Genomic DNA, 22,509 nt, shown 5'->3' with positions numbered 1-22,509 from the left:
AGCACAGTGCCAAAAACATTAACATTTAAAATTTCACCAAAAGAAAAAATACTATAGAATACACAGTTGCAAAAAGCTACATTAGGTTATTTTACAACTGCCTCAGGCTGCAAAAAGGAAAAAAACCCCATGCCATACCTAAGTTATCCCTCAAAATAATGCCATTTATGTTATAAACCATGAGCACTCCATCAAAAGACTGGAACTGTTTTTGTCACTTCTGTGGCCATATTGTTAAAAGGGCGACAGTCAGACCTTTGGGGCTCATACAGAGTCAGGGTTCCTATCAGAGGGACAACAGCACCACAGCCTTAGTGAGTCCTGACGAAAGGAGGGACATGAATGACTGAATTGGCAGAGATACAGGGAGTGAGAGCTGCTCGCTCCCCAGACCTACAGCTCACAGGGAACCGACAGAGGCGCGAGATGCAGGCCATTCACTTAGGGAAGTGAAACTCAGGGTCCACGTTACTCCTGCAGCATGTTGGAAGTGCTTCAGAATTCACACAATACTAGTTTCCTTTTGGTTCTGGTTAAATCATATGTACCAGTTTATAACAGAAACGGGAAACTCTGTAGCTGTTCAATCACTTAAGAATGGTTTCTTGTCTTTCTATGCCACCTCTACAGTTCTGGCTTCTCATTTCTTCGTTAGTAAATTCAGCGTGCAGGTTTTATCCCAGGCTAATTTAATTTATACACTTCCGGAAGGAACGCCCTCTCGAATCCACAGAGTGTTGAGGTGGGGAGCCCCCACCCACGTCACCAACATGCATGTCACCCCACACTGCCTCTTCGCTCTTCTCAGCTAAAGCCACCGTTGAGTCTTCCGCCTCACCCCTCCTCCCGTCGCGGCCCTCCTCAGGGTGTCTTCCATCACAGTCACGGGCTCGGATGCGAGCTCTGGGCTGGTATAGCTGCAAGCCTGGCCGGTCCTGCCAGGACAGAAGGCGTGTTACTCTTCCAAGAGCCAGAAACACAGGCTGGGGCAACAGCTCTATCTATTTTAGGCCCTGATAATCCTAATTATCTAAAGAAATCAGTCTAGCAGGTAAAAATCAGCCTTTTTCATAGCACTATCTCAGAAACTAAGCATTTTGAAATTTTAAAATAGGCCATGAAAAAGAGTATTCAAAACAACTTGAAAGTGAAGTTAATCTCTGAGAAAGTGTTATTACCAAACCTAGACCGCTCTGTGGAATTGGTACAATCATGGCATTCCCTCCTATTAAGAGAAGTGAAAACTCACACACACTCATCACAACCCCTCAAACTCACATGCACAGTGGATGCAAACTTGGAAACACTAAGCCATGAACTGAGCAGTCACACACGCTTGTGATGAGCTGCAATTTCTGTGCAGCTCACTCCCCCACCGTCCCCTTTACAGAAAACACTGACCGGCCATCACACTGAGCTCTTAGAGCTGGTGGGGTGAAAACATGACTGGATAAAGCACACGAAATGAAATGAAACTGCTTCAGGGTGTGGGAAAGAAAAGCCAGGGAAGGACAAAGCGATTCTGCAGGCCAGGGCTGCTGAGGAGGCCAGCCAGCCCCGCGGGAGCTGTGTGTGTGCCTGGGCGGAGCAGCAGCCTTGGCCGCCTGAGGGGGCGGTGAGGCTCGGGGGGCGCATCCTGTGCTGCTCCTCTAGGGCTCACACTCACCTGTGCCCACCACTCGCCTCTGCCCACCACTCGCCTCTGCCCACCACTCGCCTCTGCCCACCACTCGCCTCTGCCCACCATGCCTGTGCCCACCACCCGCCTGTGCCCACCACGCCTGTACCCACCACTCGCCTCTACCCACCACCCGCCTGTGCCCACCACCCACCTGTACCCACCACTCGCATTTTCCCACCATTCACCTTTTCCCACCACTCGCCTTTTCCCACCACTCCTGGGCTGTGTGTGAAGCCCCCACAGTCACTGCCGTGGGGCCACCAGCACGCCCTTTTCCTGTGATCGGCCTGGCCAATGAGGAGAGCGGGAAGGAGCTCGGGAGGCCTATGTGGCCTATCGCACCCTTCCCCACACTCTTGGATCAGAAAACCAACACTGCTGAAACGGCCACACTAGCCAAAGCAACCTATAGATGTGATGCAGTCCCTATCAAAACACCCATGACATTTCTCACAGAACTAGAGTACATAATCCTGAAATTTATAGAGAACCACAAACATCCCAGAACTGCCCAGGCAATCCTGACATAACAAAGCTGAAGGTGTAGCCCTTTCAGATGTCAGACTACACTACCAAACCCCAGTAATCAAAACATTATGGTGCAAAACCAGACATACGGACCAACGGAACAGAGTAGAGCCCAGAAGTAAACCCACACATCCACAGTTAACTAAGCCAAAGGAGGCAAGAATACACAATGCAGAAAAGACAGTCTCAGCAGCAAGGGGCATTGGGGGAGCTGGACAGCGACACACAAATCACTGAGATGAGAACAGACCCTCACACCGTGCACAAAAATAAACTCAAAATTGTTTAAAGACCTAAATATAAGACATGACATAAAACTCCTAGAAGAGGACACAGGCAAAACATCCTCTGACAAATCATAGCAATGTTTTCTTAGGTCAGTCTCCCAAAGCAAAAGAAAATAAACAAATGAAACCTAATTAAACTGAGATGCTTTTGCACAGCAAAGGAAACCACCAATAAAAAAACCCCTACAGAATGGGAGAAAATATTTACCAATGATGTGACCAACAAGGGGTTAATATCCAAACTCCATAAACAACTCATATAACCCAACAACCTTATGTATCACTTGTGTGAAAAGTATTATCAGCCTGTTACAACACAGTGCTGCAGAGCCAATTGTGTCAGTTGGGCTCCTGGGCTAATTTTGCTGGACTTACGAACAAACTGGACTTAAACACACTCCTGATCGGAATTTGTTCGCACGTGGGCGACTTGCTGTAGTCAAGGTATGGAAGCAACTTAAGCGCCCACTGACAGATGAGTGGGTGAAGAAGACGTGGTACATATATACGACGGAATACTACTCAGCCGTAAAAAGAATGAAATAATGAACCTCTGCGGCAGCGTGGATGACCCTAGAGATTATCGTACTAGGTGAAGTAAGTCAGACAGAGAAAGCAACTATGTGATTACCACTTACATGCAGACTCTAAAAGCAATATATGTGAGTCTATATACAAGACAGAAATAGACCCAGTCATAGAAAACAAACTCACGGTCATCAAGGGAGAGAAGGGAAGAGGGAGGGGCAAATAGGAGTGTGGGCCTAACAGGCACAAGCTACGAAAGAGAACAGGTGAGCGGCGAGCGCCCACTGTACAGCACAGGCATGCACTCAGGGTCTCGTGTGGACCTATCATGGAATATAATCTGGAAAAAATAGCCAGTTCGCAGCATGCCTGAAACTAGCACAGTATTGTAAACCAACTGAACTTTAATTTAAAAATCAGAACACTGTTAATAATGTAAAAGGAAGCACCAAGGCATATCATATTTTCCTTACTGTCTTAGGGGAAAAATAGATAATCTTTCCATTACTTATGCTTAGGCAAACAGTGTGAATGTGCAGTTTTATGCTAAATAAAAGGGTTTTGTGGGGTTTTCTTTTTTCCTTTCTTGGTTAAAAAAAGAAATCAGTTCTCTGGGTAAAGGAGATGCTGGTTTCATCTCAGACCCTGGTACCATCTCACTTGACAAGAATCACTGCTCTACAGACATAGCCTTTCAGGACAGGGAGCCCTAAGACACTGTCAGAGCCTGTGGTCCTGCATCTCAAGACACCTCAAGACACTTGGTTAAATAAAACATTTTTGTTTGGAAAAGCAGCTGTAAGCCTGCAGGATTATAGTTTATACTCTGAGCAGAGGAAATGAATGGAAGATTATCCCCGAAGAATAAAAGAACCTTGCTCCCCGTGCGCTCCTTTCTGGGTGCCGGCCGGTCTTCACTCTTCTCCCTGCCCGGCCTCTCTGCCGCTTCCACAGGGCAGCCCCTCTCCTGGCTCCCTCTCCTCCCTCTGTCTGCGGCCGACCCCTTCCCGCTCGCCAGCTCTTCTCCATTTCTTCCCGAACATTCTTCCAGCTCGTAGCGGGCTCTGTGTCTCCTGTCATCCAAGTGGCATCGTTGTGCTTCAAGCTCTTTTTCTCGGGATCTTCTCTCCTTATCCCTTTGCTCTTTATCACTGTCATTCTGTGACCTGTGATTCAACACAAATTATCAGTAACCTTACATAAACTGCCTGACAATTATGTGTCTTCCCTCCCAGACTACAAGTTCAGAAACAGGCAGGGAACATGCAGTCTGCTCACCACTGCTGTGCAGGTTTGCACGTGAGGGGCACGCGACAGGTGCTCAATGAGAAACTTCAGAGAAGATGAATAAACGAGAGCAGTAACAACATTCACTCTTACGCCTGAGTGACATGTATGTGATAGGCACTGAGCCATGATACACACACACACACACATTCTTATAATGCCTAGTAAATATAACCCTCTGTTTTGTTTTACAGATAAAGCAAATGAGACTAGAAGTAATCAAGGGACTTTCCTAGTAGATCAGATGAACATCCATCATGACACAGAACTGTTATTTACAGTTTGAGTTTCTGTTCCAAGCAGAGCTAAAATTAATTCAAAAACAGGACACCCCCTGCTTGAAGGCAGCCTCGGGGCTGCAGATGGACGGTTCACCGTCAGCACGACCCTGACCACAGAGACAAAGGTGTGCACACACGCGTCCCAAGGAGGCTCCTGAACTCCAGGCATATTCACGGAATACAAGCATTCATGCACACTGCAGAAGGCGATAGGACCACAGGTTGATGACAACTTCAGGTGCGGAACACGGTCAGAGAAACAAGAGCTCAGCTCACCTCTCCCGGAGCTCCTCCAGCAAGCCCTCTGAGGGCTGGGGCTTCAGGACCACCCCACAAGGACAGGGCTCCCACCTCCCATCTCCAGGCTCAGCCTCCTCCACTCTTCCTTTTGGTTTCTCGGTGCTCGGCTCCTCTCCCTTTTCTGGTTTTTTGAGAAGCTGAGAAATTATAATGCTAGTAAAATACCACTTTAAGAGTATATTAAAAACAAAGTATTTAATAAATAATTTAAAATATTTACCGATATCGAGCCCAAATGTTTGAATAGCAAAACACATAAGCTAAAGATCCAATGAACAGGTTTTTGGTTAAATATACACAAGAACATTCAGTCAATGAGGTACTTTGTAGTTATGAAAAACAATTTAGGATACTGTGATAAAACGATATTATATAAATGAAGAAGAGACTGTTACAAAGCAGAATGATCTGATCCCTATTTACATGTTGATTCACAGATATATTAATAAAAAATGTCTAAAAGTATGCAACAGCATTACTAGTTCCAGTTAGCAGAAATGAAATGATTTTCCTTTCATCTGTAGGTTCTAGTTTTTCTAAAATGAACACGTATTATTTTTATAATACAGAAAAGACTTTTTAAAGATGTCTTACTGTTGATGACTTTGAGAATAGGTTTCAAAATGCCTACTGCTCTCTCTTCTGTAGCAGACTTAGAGTAACGCTGACACACTGCTTCTGGCATGAAGTTGGACCTCCCTTCTGTTCTTACTCTTTGAACTTTGGCACCACAGGCAGAGTCATGAACTTAAGTCTACATGTAAGAATTTTGCTCTCATTTATAAAAGTGAACTCACTTAAGTTGTGGTATACAAAAACTATACACAGACATACTTCACTAAATGCGATCATTTAAGAATGAAATACAGACTGTCAGACACAACTGTGAAAGTTGCTTCTCATCAGCGGTTACCTGCCTATGGAGAATCCTTTCTGGTAACAGTCTATCTTTTTTTAGTTTAAAAAGTAATATATGAAACCACAGGGAAATGCAATGTCTCCATCCATCCAACTAGTAGTTCATGCACCTACAAACTTGCTGGGAGCCAGCGTGAGGAATTCCACCTGTGACAAGGTCATGCGGCAAGAGCTCTGAGGGCAAGGCTAATCAGACCTCAGGTTTCCCCCCTGGAATTTCCTTAGCATCCACCCCCCCCCCCGCCAAAAAAAATAAGAATCTGCCTCCTTTTCCACTCTTCTGATATTCTCCGGAAAAAGTCAAATCAGGGCTTTAGTCTTCTGCATTTGAAAGGGATGTTTCAGTTAAAACCCCTCTGATAGCTCTCTAGCTTGCCTAACAGGTTCCCCAGACCGCTTACAGCTTGTGAATTGCTTACAGCCCCCCAACCGCGAGAGGCACAAAGCTTAAAAGCATCTTAAAGATACAGAGCCTTTTCTAAAGAGTTAAAAATTATATTGGTAGAGGGTTTTCACTGTTGACTCAATGACTGCTGCCAGGCCTCGATATTCTTTATCTTTTAGGCACCTGGAAGGATGTTACTCAGTGTAAGCAGGATGTAGAAAAAGATACATAGTAGTTTTGATGTTAGCAACACTAGACTTTTGAGTTAATTGCTTCTCTTTAGCTGTAAATCACTGTACTCCCTCTACTTGTTATAAGTTGCTGTATCTTTGCTGTGTAAGAATGTAACTTTATTTAGTGCTTTCTGAGAGTGGCACCAGACCTTGGGATGATCAACACAAATAAGTCTTCTGGTTGACAAACCCTTATCAGAAAAAAAGGCTGTAAAATGTTAATTGGCCCTTTTGGCTGGAAGATGATGTAAATTACCTAAGACTTGTGTATACAATTAGGTATGCAGAGAGAAAAGCCTGGTTTTGATAAGAGTCTGGACTGCTAACGCTGCATAACTTTGTGTTACCCATTGATCTCCATGTTTTATCAAAAGTATAAAAAGCCTTCTGAACAAAAGAGGATGGAGCCAGTCACTGGACTGGTTCCCCCCATGTCCCTCTCTCTCCTTTTTTCCCTTTCCCTCCCTCTGCTCTCTACGATAATTTCAGGCTGAATTCCCATCTGGGGCGCGGAGGCTCGCCAAGTCTACTTACTTGCCCTGGCTGTTAAGACCCGCGCGAAAGGGAGCCTAAGGCGAGGCACCCTTAGATATTCAACCGAGCGCCGGTGGCCCAACGTAGATGGTGCAAATTCCTTGTCTGGAATTTTATTGGTCTTCCGCGTAAACCAAGCTATTCAGCCTCTTCCTCCACTTGATTTTCCTACTACACTATCGTTTCTTAATAATCTTCTATCAATCAATAAATAAATGTTTCTCATGCCAACACCGTCCACCCTTCGAATTCCCTGGATCCACCGGGGCTGGACCCCGGCACAAACTCATAACAGTATTTCTGAAACCAAAGAGTTTTTCCAACACCACCTCCCCGACTCTCAACACAGGCTGGTGCCCTATGAGCCAACCCATATCTGACACCATCTACCTGGGGTCAAGGTCAGACCCCATGGGGCCGTCCCGTCAGAGCCCAGGTGCTAGTCCCAGGCTGTCACCAGTACTTGTGACTGACCGGCTATAAATTCAGGGAGTTCTTGAATGAGAATGGCTCATGGAACTCCGGAAACACTTTACTTACTATTACTGGTTTGTTATGAAGAGTACAACTCAGGCCCAGCCAGCTGGGAGAGAGCTCGGGGCGTGGTGCCTGGGAACAGTCTGAGGCCTCCCTCCTCCACCCTCTCAGCAGCAGGATGTGTGTGTCCACCAGCTAGGTTGCTCTCCAAACCCGACACTTCAGGACATTTACAGAGATGCCATTCCATAGGCATCACCAATTGCACCTCTGGCCACTGATGACTGAGCTCAGACTCCAGCCCTTTCCCCTTGTGGGAGGTGGGGATGGTGCTGGAAGTCCTAATCCTGTAATCACACCTGGTCTCTCTGGTGACCAGCTTCCATCCTGAAGCCATCCAGGGCCCCAGCCACCTGTTAGCTCTTAGCATACAGGACATTCCCATCACTCCAGAGGTAGCAAGGGTTTGATGAGCTGTGTGCCCTGAACTGGGAAGGAGAGCCCTGGCTCGGGGCTAGGAATGCAGTTGTGCGAAATGAGGGCCCACAGTTGGGCCTCACACTTAATACTCTTGTCAAGGTGGTGGCATCACGGGAGTGGGAGAACCGTAATCACAGCGGCGAAAACAGAAGAGCGAGCCAGATAATCTCAGGAGGTTATAAAATGCTACAGACACATGATAAACAGAATAAAAGTACAATGAGGTGTGGGGGAGGGAGGAGGAATGGTTCCTCAAGGGGTCAGGGAAGGGGCCCCTGCACAGACAGGATGTGCCCAGGGAGCAGCCGGTGAAGGGAGCCATCCTGAGAGGGCGTGAGTCTGGGGTGGGGCGGGGGAGCTCCCTGTGTGGGAACTGGGGGAGGGAGCACACAGGGCAGTGGGGAGGACAGAGGGGGAGGGAGCACAGAGGGCAGCGGGGAGGGAGCACGGAGGACAGTGGGGAGGACACTGGGGAGGGAGAACGGAGGACAGTGGGGAGGGAACATGGAGGACAGCGGGGAGGACAGCGGGGAGGACAGCAGGGAGGGAGCACAAAGGACAGTGGGGAAGACAGTGGGGAGAAAGCACAGAGGACAGCAGGGAGGACAGTGGGGGAGGGAGCACAGAGGACAGCGGGGTGGGAGCACGGAGGACAGTGGGAAGGGACCATGGAGGACAGCGGGGTGGGAGCACGGAGGACAGTGGGAAGGGAGCATGGAGGACAGCGGGGTGGGAGCACAGAGGACAGTGGGAAGGGAGCACGAAGGACAGCGGGGAGGACAGTGGGGAGGGAGCACGAAGGACAGCGGGGAAGACAGTGGGGAGGACAGTGGGGAGGGAGCCACAGAGGGCAGTGGGGAGGACAGTGGGGAGGGAGCACAGAGGACAGTGGGGAGGACAGTGGGGAGGACAGTGGGGAGGGAGCACAGAGGACAGCAGGGAGGGAGCACAGAGGACAGCGGGGAGGACAGCGGGGAGGACAGCGGGGAGGGAGCACAGAGGACAGCAGGGAGGACAGTGGGGAGGGAGCACCGAGGGCAGCAGGGGAGGACAGCGGGAGTCAGGGCATGTGAGCCGCGTCCAGTCCACATCCATGCTTGCAAACTGATCGCACACACCTGTTCCTACAGGGCTTCGTGGAAAAGATCACACGTTTGCAGATAATTATCTGCAACTGTGCAGTTTTCAGGAATTCCACTTGTGACTCTGGCAGCCAGGCTGCCTTCCTCAACTTGAGCTCACTGCTGAGCGCTCTGAGGAGAATGAACCACTGGGCTGCGTATTCTCTTTATGGTAAAAAGGGCCATGAGGACCTCTCTCTGCCTCCTCACTTTTAGGTTATCAATACAAATTCTCTTGGTCTTTCTTTACATATTTTATTTTTTAGGTTTCCTTTTTTTAAAATTTGATTTCCCGAGATGAATCCTAGGTCAGAGACCCCCACACTGAGCACAGGCTCATAAAAGGCTCCCCTTGGAGTCGGATACGTACTGTCAGATCAGAAGCCCAGATCAGATCAGACACTCGGAGGACAGAGCTGTGGATGGCTCGTGTCAGTGGGGTGTAACCTGCCACCAGGATTCTGCTTTACCAGATCCAGTAAGACTAAGCCTTTTTCCTGCTGTGCCCATGTTTTGGTTTCTTTCTCTATGTGAAGAGTCCTACAGTTCCTTTTACTGACATAACTTGTTTTTATTTCTTTGGCTTATTTTGATTTCTAATTCCATATTCAAACATGTAAAAATAAAACGTTCTACTTCAAATACCATTAAGTCTTACTTAAAACTATAGTCAAAATTGTAGGCTACACATTTCAATGATTCTTCCTGAAAAACTCCCAAAGCTGTTGAAAAAACCACTTTTGGTGCCATTACATTTTGCTGAGAAAGGTAAAGGAAAAGGTTAGACGTATCTGCACACCTGCAAGCGTAAGTTCTGCATTAGAGATACACCTTCCTCCCCTCTGGTCAGACAGAGCTGACAGTCTGCAGTGACAAAGCCCTTCCCACAGTATTGCAGCTTCATTTTACTATCTTTCAAGGGCTGTTACTTTATACTGTTGAGACTATGTAAGCCTGTTACAGGAAGTATATCAGCTACATTTCTGCTGTGAATAGCTGTGCTCACACTGAGCCGCGTGGACAAGCAGGAGACACTCTGAGTTACTTTCAGGGGACACCCTGCTTCGCCTGGCATCAGGTTCATGCCCTGGCATAAGCAAGATGGGCACTCTTCACTTTTGCCTATATGCCAGGGCATGAACCTAATGCCAGGCACTCTTCACTTGATAACCTTGACTGGGCTCCTCAACTTCATCAGCAGCATCATCAGGCTATGAGACCTTAAAGCTACATAGATCCGTAAGAGCTGCCATCAAAGCCAAGATGAAGGAACCGCTCTGTCCGACTTCATGCTCATCTTGCGTGCTGCGTTTATCTTTGCAGCAGATGCGCTGGCACAACACAAGCTGGCCCACACTGTCCATTAGGCTGAGCTTTTCAGCAAATCCTTGAACTTAAGGACACACATTTCAAGGGACAGTCTTCAGAAACCGTCATGCATGAGTGCTGTTCATCAGCTGTTTCAGGCTCTCCTCCTGAGGCTTCTGCTGTCCTTCAAATTGGCATTAGGTGGGGCTGTGCCCTTCAGTGGCCAGTGAAATGCAGCAGATACAAAAGGGTTAAGAACCAGTGTGCAATCTGCTGCGTCACACACCTCCTCCCCCTTCAGAAAGACTGTGGAAGCAAATGCAAGATGGAGCCTCCTCAGCTTGGGACCCTGGAGGGCTATGATGAGCAATGCACAGTGGACACATAGTGTGAGCAGGAACAGCTGCACGAAACCAGTGAGATCCTGAGGCTACTTTCACCGCAGCATCACCAAGCCAGTCCTGATCAACACACATGGCTGTGTGCTCTCCAGGCACGTCGTTAAGAGATTCCAGTCACTGCTGCTGCTGCTGCTAAGTCACTTCAGTCGTGTCCGACTCTGTGTGACCCCACAGACAGCAGCCCACCAGGCTCCCCCGTCCCTGGGATTCTCCAGGCAAGAACACTGAAGTGGGTTGCCATTTCCTTCTCCAATCCATGAAAGTGAAAACTGAAAGTGAAGTCACTCAGTCATGTCCGACCCTCAGCGACCCCATGGACTGCAGCCTTCCAGGCTCCTCCATCCATGGGATTTTCCAGGCAGGAGTACTGGAGTGGGTTCCCATTGCCTTCTCCGTCCCTTCAATGCTAGTGACCCCATATGATCAGCTATGCGAGAAAAAGCCTAGAAAAAGCTTCACTTCCCTTGAAGAGATGGCATGTTTTCTCCTTGTGGACAATGGAAGCATTTCTGATCAGCTTTTCTGTTTCTGATTGCTGAGCTTATCAGCAACTGACCTGTTGCTCAATTATGGCAACTGTGATCTCTTTCCTTTCCTTTCCTCTCCACCTAGTTCCCAACTGGTCCTAACCTTTCATTTTTTTCCCTTTATATTATACGATTTTAATGAACCCTTAAAGGGACTGTAAACACTTCATAGAACAGGTAAGATGCATGACAGGTAGGAATCTAGACGGAGTTAAAGTCCCCTGAGCAGAATACCAAGAAGGTAACGGCTGACCCCAATCGGGGAGTAAATGCTACACAGAGAAAAAACCTAAATCACCTTGCTAAATGAATGCATCAGTCAAAGAAAAAACCGGGGAAGAGATGTAGAAAACACTGCTGCTATCACGAAAGAAATGGCACAACCAGTCGTGAGTCAGCCTGCACACAGAAAGGCCAGTGTACACAAAGCCAGCAGGTTTCAAACATGGAGCTTTTCAGTTAGGAACCCTTTCCTGAAAGGCCAGTCTAAGCAGAGCCCGCCCTCTGGAGCCCCTGGAAGGTACCTTCACCCTTGCCTCCTTCTCCGCCGTCTTCTTCTGCTTCTCTGCTGCTCTCCTCCTGCACCTCTCCTCCTCACGCCGCCTCCGCCTCTCTTCTTCCCGTAGGCGCTTCTTTTCCAGCTCCCTCCTCCTCCGCTCCTCTCGCTTTTCTTCTCGAATTCGCTAAAGACGCGGAAAGTGTGTGTATAAACTGTCCCCACAGACATGATGGAAACAAGAAGGCTGTTCACAGGTAGAAAGCCAGACCTACCTGCTTCTCTAATTTTCTGTTTTTAATATATTCCAAGAGAGGTGTGGTTCTTCTAGCTAAAATAAAAAAAATGTCAATGTAGTATTTAACTGTAAAGTAAGATTTCCCTATTTTAAATACTTGCTGTCAATTCAACCTTTAAAACAAGGGAAGAATATATAATTTTAAAATTTACATGAGCAATCATTTTATCTGGGGGAATTCTTACTCTATCCGTATAAAGTCAAGTAATTTGGAGCTACTGACAGTTTTATACATACTAGGCATTTAATTTCTTATTCTTAAAGGAGTCATATATTACCCGAAAATGATATAAAAGCAAAATAGCGAAATGAATACATTAAACTTCCCAAATATTCTATTTATATACAGACGGCCCTCACATCCATCAGTTCTGCATCTGCAGATTCAACCAACTGTGTATCAAAAATATTTGGGAAAAAATTTACAAAAAGTTCTAAAAAGCAAAACTTTGAATTTGTGACTCGGTGGCAACTATCACAGCATTTACAGTGTATCAGGTATTATAAGTAACCCAGACATGACTTAAAGTATACAGCAGGCTGTGTGCAAGCTGTATGCAAATATAACACAATTTTATAGGGGGGACTTAAGCACCCACAGATTTTGGTATCCATGGGGTGGGGGTAGGGCTGGAAATGAGTGAGGACTCTGCTCTGCACTGTGGAGGTTCTGGACTTGTCAGCTGCTGCAGGGCTGAGACCTACAGGGGAACGGGTGGTAGTGGGGTGAGGGGGGTTGATACGAAGACTCCACCTGCCTTCCCTCCTTCACTATAAACACCTGCCTTGTTTCCACAGAGGCCTGATATGATGGGTAAGGGACACCTGTATAAGAAAGCACTTTGCATGCTCAGCTGCACAGCCATGTCTGACTCTTTGCCACCCCATGAACTGTGCAGCCCATCAGACTCCTGTATCCATGGGGTTTTTCAGGCAAGAATACTAGAGTGGGTTGCCATCTCCTCCTCCAGGGGATCTTCCTGACCCAGGGATCAAACCTGCATCTCCTGCATTCCAGGTGAATTCTTTACCACTGAACCATCAGAGAAGCCTCAAAGAAAGTGCTTTACAAACTGTGAAGGTGCGTCCTTACTAAAGAGAACACGCAGGACTATGTAGCCCTGATCCAGCCTACAGTAGAACTCACTAGGCTCGGCCACAGCCACCCATGAGGAAGCAAGTCCCATGGCTGCTAAGTCTCAGAGCTGGGACCTGGGCCCAGGTCTGTCTGCTGTAAAGACTCTGACAGGCCAGCACTGAGCTGCAACTTCAGAGCGAACTGACACTTGCACGCAGCTCACACGGCTCAGACTTGAGCCCAAGAATCCACGAAAGGTGAGACTCTAAGAAAAGAAAACGGCATTTGCCATGGACTGTCTGATTAAGTTCACATTTAAATGGGCAGAAACAGAAATCATAGAGACAAAGTTCTACAGGCTCCTATGGGCTCGTGGAGTATAAGTCACATTTATTCACTTAGTAAATAGTTACGCTGCATCTCCTATGCAGCAAACACTGGGCAAGGCGCTGAGAACGTAGAAGACAACTGGTCTCTCCTCTGCAAGAGGATGGCTGGACTCTGTGGGACTGTGTGTGTGAGTGTTGAGTGTGTGTGTGTGAGTGTGTGTGTGTGGTTTGTGTGTATGTGTGTGTGTGTGTGTGTGTGTATGAGTGTGTGTGGTAAGTGTGTGTGTGTGGTGTGTGTGTATGTGTGTGTGAGTGGTTTGTGTGTATAAGTGTGTGGTGTGTGTGTGTATGAGTGTGTGGTGTGTGTGTGTATGGTGTGTGCGTGGTGTGTGTGTGAGTGTGGTGTGTGTGTATGGTGTGTGTGTGTGGTGTGTATGAGTATGTGTGGTGTGTGTGTGTCAGTGTGGTGTGTGTGTGTCAGTGTGTGTGGTGTGTCAGTGTGGAGTGTGTGTGTGTGTGGTGTGTGTATGGTGTGGTGTGTGTGTGTGTCAGTGTGTGTGGTGTGTGTATGTGTGTGGTATGTGTGTGTGTGGTGTGTGCGTATGGTGTGTGTGGTGTGTGTGTGTGGTGTGTGCGTATGGTGTGTGTGGTGTGTGTGTGTGGTGTGTGTGGTGTGTGTGTGTGGTGTATGTGGTGTGTGTGTGGTGTGAGTGTGTGTGTATGGTGTGTCTGTGTGTGTGGTGTGTGTGTCAGTGTGTGTATGTCAGTGTGAGTGTGTATGTGTGTCAGTGTGTGTGGTATGTGTGTGGTGTGTGTGTGTCAGTGTGTGTGTGTATGTGTGTGTTGTCTGTGTGTGTTGTCTGTGTGTGTGTGTATGGTGTGTCTGTGTGTGTGGTGTGTGTGTGTCAGTGTGTGTATGTCAGTGTGAGTGTGTATGTGTGTCAGTGTGTATGGTATGTGTGTGGTATGTGTGTGGTGTGTGTGTGTGTGTGGTGTGTGCGTATGGTGTGTGTGGTGTGTGTGTGTGGTGTGTGTGGTGTGTGTGTGTGTATGGTGTGTCTGTGTGTGTGGTGTGTGTGTGTCAGTGTGTGTATGTCAGTGTGAGTGTGTATGTGTGTCAGTGTGTATGGTATGTGTGTGGTATGTGTGTGGTGTGTGTGTGTCAGTGTGTGTGTGTATGTGTGTGTTGTCTGTGTGTGTGGTATGTGTGTCAGTGTGTGTGTGGTGTGTCTGTGTGTGTGGTGTGTCAGTGTGTGTGTGTGTGTATGGTGTGTGGTGTGTGGTGTGTGTGAGTGTGTGGTGTGAGTGTGTATGGTGTGTCTGTGTGGTGTGTCTGTGTGTGTGGTGTGTGTATGGTGTGTGTGTGTGGTGTGTGTGGTGTGTGTGTGTGTGGTGTGTGTGTGTATGGTGTGTCTGTGTGTGGTGTGTGTCAGTGTGAGTGTGTGTGTCAGTGTGTGTGTGGTGTGTGTCTCAGTGTGAGTGTGTGTGTCCGTGTGTGGTGTGTGTGTGTCAGTGTGAGTGTGTGTGTGTGTGTGGTGTGTGTGGTGTGTATGTGTCTCTGTGTGTGGTGTGTGTGTGTGTGTGTGTGTGTGTGTGTGTGGTGTGTGTGTGACCAGCAGGTGGATATCCAACTGCCCAGAAGAAAAGCTCCTGCACAAGGGTGCGGAAGAAGCAGCAGTAAAGAGATGGGAGGGGAGGAAGCTGAGTCCTGCACATAATTTCTAGCTTGTTGCCTTGTTTAGCTCTTCTTAAAATCACTATGTTCTACAGCAAAACTGCAATCTCCCCTCACACCGCTTCTCCTCCACCTCAGTCAAGGTGCCGTAAGCCGCTGACCTGCTCAGGTTGAGCACCTGGAGGCCACGATCCTTTCTGCTGTCTCACCCCCACACCCAGTCCTCAGCCAGTCCTGTCAGTTCCTCCAGAACACATGCTGACTCTGCAGGACTCATCCAGCCCCCTCCCCAAGGACAGCAGAGCCTCTAAGCAGAGCCTTCCGCAGCAACCAGAGTGATGGGGAAAAATAAATCAGACTGGATCACCCCCTCGATGGGCTCCAGCCTGTTACGCGACAGCCCGGGCTCTCCAGCAACTCTGCCTCTTGCCCGCCGTGTCCAACCACGCAGGCCCAGAGCACCAGCCTCCAGCCCCCTCCTTCCATCTCTTGGCTCCGCTGGACTTGGCTCAAATATAGTCCCAGAGGGGCCTCTCTCTCTACCCCAACATCCTACTCCATCATACCCGTGGCACTTCTCACAAGAGGAGATGTTTGGGCTTAAGCGTTTCTGCTTGTGTTTCCTCCAGTCACCCCAGCAGGAGGGCAGCTACAGAGAGCGGAAGCGTTGTGTCCTGTTCTCATGCTGCCCCGGACCCAGACTCAGAATCGATACCCAGTCAACATGAGCTAAGCACATCTCCATAAATACTTCAGCGATTAAAGATCCTTCCAGCCACACATTAAATCACCTTCTATAAAATACAAAACTTCATCATTAGACTAATGAAGAATGTTTCAATACTGTTAACCTTTCTCACTAATTTATGCAACACACCTTTACCAAACACCTAACTTGTCCAAGCAATGCATTATATGCTGAGACTACAAAGACAAAAATACCATTCTGTTGCGGGGGTGGGGAGCAGGGAAGCAGAATGAGAGGAGAATTACTGTAGAGGAGAGAACAAAGAAGATAAAGCCTGACAGTGTAGCTGTTCTGTCTCGTGAGTCTTAGTGGAGGAGCAGGAGGCAGGCATGGGAGGGGAGGGCAGGGGAGTGTTAGGCAGGAGGCGAGAAAGGAGATACCACACGTGTGTTTGGGAGTGACAAGCAGGTTGCCTGATAGAGACAGGAGTTTCATGTCTACCCTTAATCTTCGGGCAGATTGCTACTAGGATACAGCCATTCCCAAAATAGATCACTTGTGGGAAGAAGGCTGAAGGCCTGATTCAAACCAGACTCGGCACTCTGGCTGGGCTTATCCACACATCTGCCTCACTTGCTCAGGGGCTGTGACAGTTTTTGAATGATGGCAAGATCAAGCATCTCATTACCGTGGCTGCTCTTTGCAAAGATAGCTGGCTTCAGCTCTGAGACATAAGCTTCCCTGATGCAGCCCAGCACACAGCACTCAAATGTCTTCTCAGCTGCCAATTCAGAGCATCATAACTTTGAAGCAGAATGACCGTAGCTGAAAACTCAGGTGTTCTCCCTCCACCGACAGATAATCAGAAATATTACCCCCATTAGCCATGTTGACATCCTTTTCCTTCTGTCAAAACTGGGAAACACTCTACATTTCTGCCAAGCCTGTCACATGCGTCCATTTTTATAATAATCATGAAAAAGAATAATATACTCTATAAATACATATCTCAGTAAAGAGAAAAAAATGAGCAAAACAGACCAATAAGTTCTCGTGTCTTTGCCTCTATGTCTCCCAGAAGAGTTTCAGGACTGACACTAGTTTTCTCCTCCTCCACACAGTAAGTTTCCAAAAATTTCTTGTACTCTGGGTCTGTAAATTAGAACAGAAAAACAGGAATGTATTGCTTCCCATGCATGGGAAAGACTTATACTTGACCAATGTGCCTAATTTCGCAGCTTCACCGTCCGCTGCTTGAAGAAAGGCTCACCGTCGTCAATGCTTCCCGTTTTGGCATCTTTCTTCTTTAGCTTCTTTTTGGCTATCTTCTGGAATGGAGCAAATTCTACCACTGCAGGATATTCCAGCCCTTCAACAGGAAACAAATTACAAAAGCCATTCTGAAATTCTACTGTATTCATTTTGAAACAATAATCTAGCTTACTTAAGCATTGAGCATAGCACTGATAATGTTACTATTTAAACTATAATTTAATTTTACTTTCAAATAACAGTAATCTTAGCACATCAAGCTCCAGATTTAAACAAAGAATTAGCAAATATTTACTAAATAAACTAATTTCTTATATTGTAGTTGTGGTTACATGACTGGATATATTCAAAATTCATTAAACTATATACCTTAAAGTGGTACTTTTAACCATATGTAACTTATACCTCAATAAACCTCTTCACCCTCCCACCAAAGAACTTATTTTGGAACACCTTTAAATAGCTTTCCTAGTCATAGCTTACATTTTTTAATTTTAAAGGTTAATTCAATGATCAATCTGTTATATGAATTTGAGGAAGTGACATAGTAAGAGACACTTATTTAAAAAGGGGGTTTCAAAGGATGTACATGATATTCAGGTAAGATTTGCTTCATACAGAAAATTCAGGATGAAAGTAACTTTAAACTAATTTTGTTGTTATATTGGGGTGAGGACAGAAAAGCTTGCTAAGAAAATCTGCTTAATCAAGAGATGAAACACTTCTACCTTGGTACCAACCCCTTTAGCCACTTCTATATTCGTCAGATGACTGGTATTTTAACTCTCATTTACCTGCAAGACACTTTTCTATATTTGCCTTATACTCAACTATGCAGAATAAAGTCAAGAACCAGGAGAAGAGCAGGGCTTCAGACAGACAGGGACAATGTCTGATTCACTTTTCATGCTGTGTCCATAATGCCTAGTACATAGCACTAGGCTAAAACAATTTAGGTTGCATAAAAAAATGAATTTTACTTATCCAGAAAAATTCTACATAAAATAGTAAAGTTTACCTATCCAGAAAACTCATTATGAGAAAAATTTCACTGTCCAATGATAATTCCTAAGTAGGTTGTCTACACAAAATTGCTAAAATTCTTTGGTTTATATATAATTTTAATTTTCAACATAAGTCATAATCACAGTAACATAATCAAAGTTTAAGAAGTTATTTTAGATTAGCATCTATGGATTCAATTAAAACTCACAAACATCTAGCAAAACTTAATTACTGTACCCAGAAATTATAATGAAGAGTTTAAAAGCCAATGACCCAACCTTTACTATCAATGAAGATATATCCATCAAAACGATCTCTAAAAAGAAGGATGTCATCTGGATTTCTAAAGTTAATGTATGCTCTTGAGTAGAGATGAGGGTAAAGACTGAAAGAAGAGACAACAATGAAAATAGTAAAAAACTTAAGACCAAAACAACTTAAGACTTATTTCAATTTTTTTTTTCTTTTCTGGATACAACAAACTATTTCAGATAAAACCTTTATGCCAAAGAATCACTTCTCAGTTAATTACAATAATCTGGGTACTCTTCATCAAAAAAAATCCAAACAAAACATTAGCTCAGATTTTTTTTAAAGATTTTGGAGATATTTTAGGTTGGTCTCTCTGCTGCACAGAGCCAGGGTTAAAACGCTGGTTCTCAGACGTAGGAAATCAAAGGCCAGGTTATTCAGAGACTATTCCTAATCATACATCACGACTGCAACACAACCCAGTCATGATTCGTTCAGAGAAAATGTCACATTGTAAAGAGATCTCTTACAGATTTAAAGAGCATGTTTAGGTTGTCTTAAAAGAGTATTTACTATAGCATGCAGCATGGGAGACACAGAACTAAACCTTTCTCCTCTGCCTCACAGTTACCAATGTCCTTCATAGGCAGGAGCTTTCAGCCCCATTTCATGGATGACAACCCTAGAACACTAAGGTTCGGAGGAATCAGGTACCTGCTGAGGGAGCAGTTGGTAAAAAGGTGGGGCTGGGATTCCAATCTGAGTCCCTCCGAGTCCAGCGCCTGACCTCCTTTAACTGTAGCCTAAACTGTAGTCATTTGAAAAAATGTTAATGTTGGTTTTTTTAGAAAAACACAAACCTATATTTACCTGTGAAACTTTTCTCTGACTGAACTGACAGTTTTTACTGAAAGGTATTTATTCAAAAGGAAAGTATGTATGACCGCTATAAATGAGAGCTCATGATATTGGAGAGAAAAATAACACAGATAATGTGAAATCACCAAGAAATCACATAGTGAAATTCACTAAATTCTAGCTGATCTGTCCCCCTGTTGGGCTAACTTGAGGTCTGCTCTTTTTTAATAAAGAGTAGATCCTGAACTCTTAAAGCATCGACAGAAACATCTTACTACCAAGCTGCAAAAGAGAATAGAGACATAACTTAGCAGAGGTGGGCTGGAAGTAGGGGTGTCAGTTCTGGAAGGGAACACTGGGGTCTGAGTTACATGGGTGTGCTCACTTGTTAAAAACTGATTAGCTTATACATCTATTATTTATTTTTCTTTCTTATATTTTAATACAATTTACTTCATATAAAAGGTGATATTAAATAATGTTTAGTGATATCCAAAACAAAATTAAGTAATATGGTGTTAGACTGCTTTTCTTTTTAGACTATGTTGATGCTATGGAGATACTTAAATCATTTTAAGGGAATTTAGTAATTCGACTAGGTGGAAATAACTTGAAGAAATAATGATCTGCGCTGATTTCTGCATACGTGTGGGAAAGAAGTTGAAACAGAGATGGCTTCTATTATCTATGTTACTTTACCATCCAACGACAGTGCCTCTCTCTCTCTCTCTCTTTTTTTTTATCCCTTTTCTTGGCCCCATGGCACAGCCTGTGGGATCTTAGTGCCCCGTTCAAGGGTTAAATCGGGCAGGCAGTGAAAGCTCAGAGTCCTATCCCCGGACCACCGGGGAGTTCCCGCTCGGCCTCCTAAGGCTGGTGAGGCCTGCTCACCTGACATCAGCAGTGAAGAACTCGAAGTAATCGTGTGCAGGCAGTGGGTGCAGCTGCTGTTCCAGCTGCTCCTTGGTGAGGCTGGGCGGAAGCCGCCGGATGACCACCTGGGGAGAGAGGTCGCCAGTTGGATTCATTAGAACCTCGTTCAGTTCAGTTCAGTTCAGCTGCTCAGTTGTGTCCGACTCTTTGCGACCCCATGAATCGCAGCACACCAGGCCTCACTGTCCATCACCAACTCCCAGAGTTCACTCAGACTCATGTCCATCGAGTCGGTGATGCCATCCAGCCATCTCATCCTCTGTCAGCCCCTGCTCCTCCTGCCCCCAATCCCTCCCAGCATCAGAGTCTTTTCCAAGGAGTCAACTCTTCGCATGAGGTGGCCAAAGTACCAGACTTTCAGCTTTAGCATCATTCCTTCCAAAGAAATCCCAGGGCTGATCTCCTTCAGAATGGACTGGTTGGATCTCCTTGCAGTCCAAGGGACGCTCAAGAGTCTTCTCCAACACCACAGTTCAAAAGCATCCATTCTTCGGCGCTCAGCCTTCTTCACAGTCCAACTCTCACATCCATACATGACCACTGGAAAAAACATAGCCTTGACTAGACGGACCTTAGTCGGCAAAGTAATGTCTCTGCTTTTGAATATGCTATCTAGGTTGGTCATAACTTTCCTTCCAAGGAGTAAGCGTATTTTAATTTCATGGCTGCAATCAACCATCGGCAGTGATTTTGGAGCCCAAAAAAATAAAGTCTGACACTGTTTCCCCATCTATTTCCCATGAAGTGATGGGACCGGATGCCATGATCTTCCTTTTCTGGATGTTGAGCTTTAAGCCAACTTTTCACTCTCCACTTTCACTTTCATCAAGAGGCTTTTTAGCTCCTCTTCACTTTCTGCCATAAGGGTGGTGTCATCTGCATATCTGGGACACCACTTAGCAACTAAACAACAACCCGGATCCCAGTCACCCCGTTTCTGCTCGGAATATCCAGCTCGAAGTATTTTAGGGTATCATGGTTGTGAGGGGTGGACCGTAAAGAGGGCAGAACACCACAGAACTGATGCCTTCCAACTGTGGTGCTGGAGAAGACCTCTTAGAAAGCCTTGGACAGCAAGGAGATCAAAGCAGTCCATCTTAAGGGAGATCAAGCCCTGACTATTCACTAGAAGGATTGAAGCTGAAGCTCCTGTATTGTGGTCATCTGCTGCGAACAGACGACTCACTGGAAAAGTCCCTGATGCTGGGAAAGACTGAGGGCAGGAGAAGAGGGCGTCAGAGGATGAGACAGACGGCTGGACAGCTTCACCGCTGCAATGAACATGAATTTGGGCAAACTCCGGAATATGGTGAGGGACAGGGAGGCCTGCCGTGCTGCAGTCCATGCGGCGGCAGAGGCGGGCACGACTGGGCGACTGAACAACAACTTTCCTAAACTGCGTGAAATACGCGCACGGAGAACAAGGCTGTCAAGAGGGTAAGGAGGGCTCGATAGTCTAAAAGGGATCGGTGAGGTCAAAAAAGGCTGCGGACAGTAGCACTTCCCCAGGCAATGGTCATTAAAGCCAGACAGCCAGCCGCCCGCACTGCGGCCCACGGGCTCAATACGACGCGGCCGGGCCTCCGCAGGCGGCGCCGCGGAAGAGCGCCCGGGGCGGGGGGCAGCGTCCGCCGCCCGCCCGCCCGCCTGCAGCCCCGCTGGACCCGCCCGGCTCCCCTCCGCAAGGAAAGCTACCACTGTGCGGCACTGGCGGGCCCCAGCGTCCCAGCCTCGCCGGGAAACACCCACAGGCTGAACTGACTTTTCTTCCTCCAGAGTCAGAGAAGTCTGAAAGTCGCTCAGTCTCGTCCGACTCTTTGTGACCCCATGGACTGTGCAGTCCATGGAATTCTCCAGGCCGGAACACTAGAGTGGGGAGCCGTTCCCGGCTCCAGAGGATCTTCCCGACCCAGGGATCGAACCCGGCTCTCCCGCACCGCGGGCGGGACCTCTACCCGCTGAGCCACCGGGGAGGCCCAAGCGCGCCGCAGCGGGCAGCCAGCCGCTTCCTCGCCGCCCAGACGCCGCTGTCCGCGGTGCTGGAGAGCCAGCGGCCCCGCTCCCCCCCAAACCGCGCTCAGGGCAGTCTACTCTCGCGAGGCTTGCCGGCCCCGCACCGCCCTCACTTTGCTCAGGACCGTCCTCTTTTCCTCGCGAGGTTTGCCTGCGCCGCTCCCACAGCCGGAGGAGGAGGCCAGCGGCGCTTCGGCCTCCCGCCGCGGAGACTCCCGGCGGAACTGGCTTTCTGCGGATGATGGTTTCTCCCTCCCGCTCGGACCCCGCGTAGCAACGGCCACACCGGGGCCCCCGGCTCCATCCTCCGAGCGCATCCGTACCCAACGCGGCGCT

At 47.1% G+C, this 22,509-nt stretch overlaps 1 protein-coding gene across 1 annotated transcript; it reads right to left on the bottom strand.

Moving 5' to 3' along the window:
• Window positions 1–22,509, bottom strand: UPF3A (UPF3A regulator of nonsense mediated mRNA decay). Its single transcript, XM_052650145.1, has 10 exons — window positions 22,287–22,509; window positions 20,119–20,225; window positions 18,396–18,502; window positions 17,111–17,209; window positions 16,882–16,992; window positions 12,048–12,103; window positions 11,801–11,959; window positions 4,869–5,029; window positions 3,899–4,190; window positions 1–935 (listed from the first exon to the last, which is right to left on the bottom strand). The coding sequence occupies exons 1-10, from the start codon at window positions 22,488–22,490 to the stop codon at window positions 690–692; spliced, it is 1,542 nt and encodes a 513-aa protein (XP_052506105.1). The 5' UTR covers window positions 22,491–22,509; the 3' UTR covers window positions 1–689.

This window comes from Budorcas taxicolor, chromosome 12 (assembly GCF_023091745.1).
Source record: "Budorcas taxicolor isolate Tak-1 chromosome 12, Takin1.1, whole genome shotgun sequence".
NCBI classification, from domain to species: Eukaryota; Metazoa; Chordata; class Mammalia; order Artiodactyla; family Bovidae; genus Budorcas; species Budorcas taxicolor.
The sequence above is the reverse complement of the archived record's forward strand: the minus strand, read 5'-3'. Positions and strand labels throughout refer to the sequence as shown.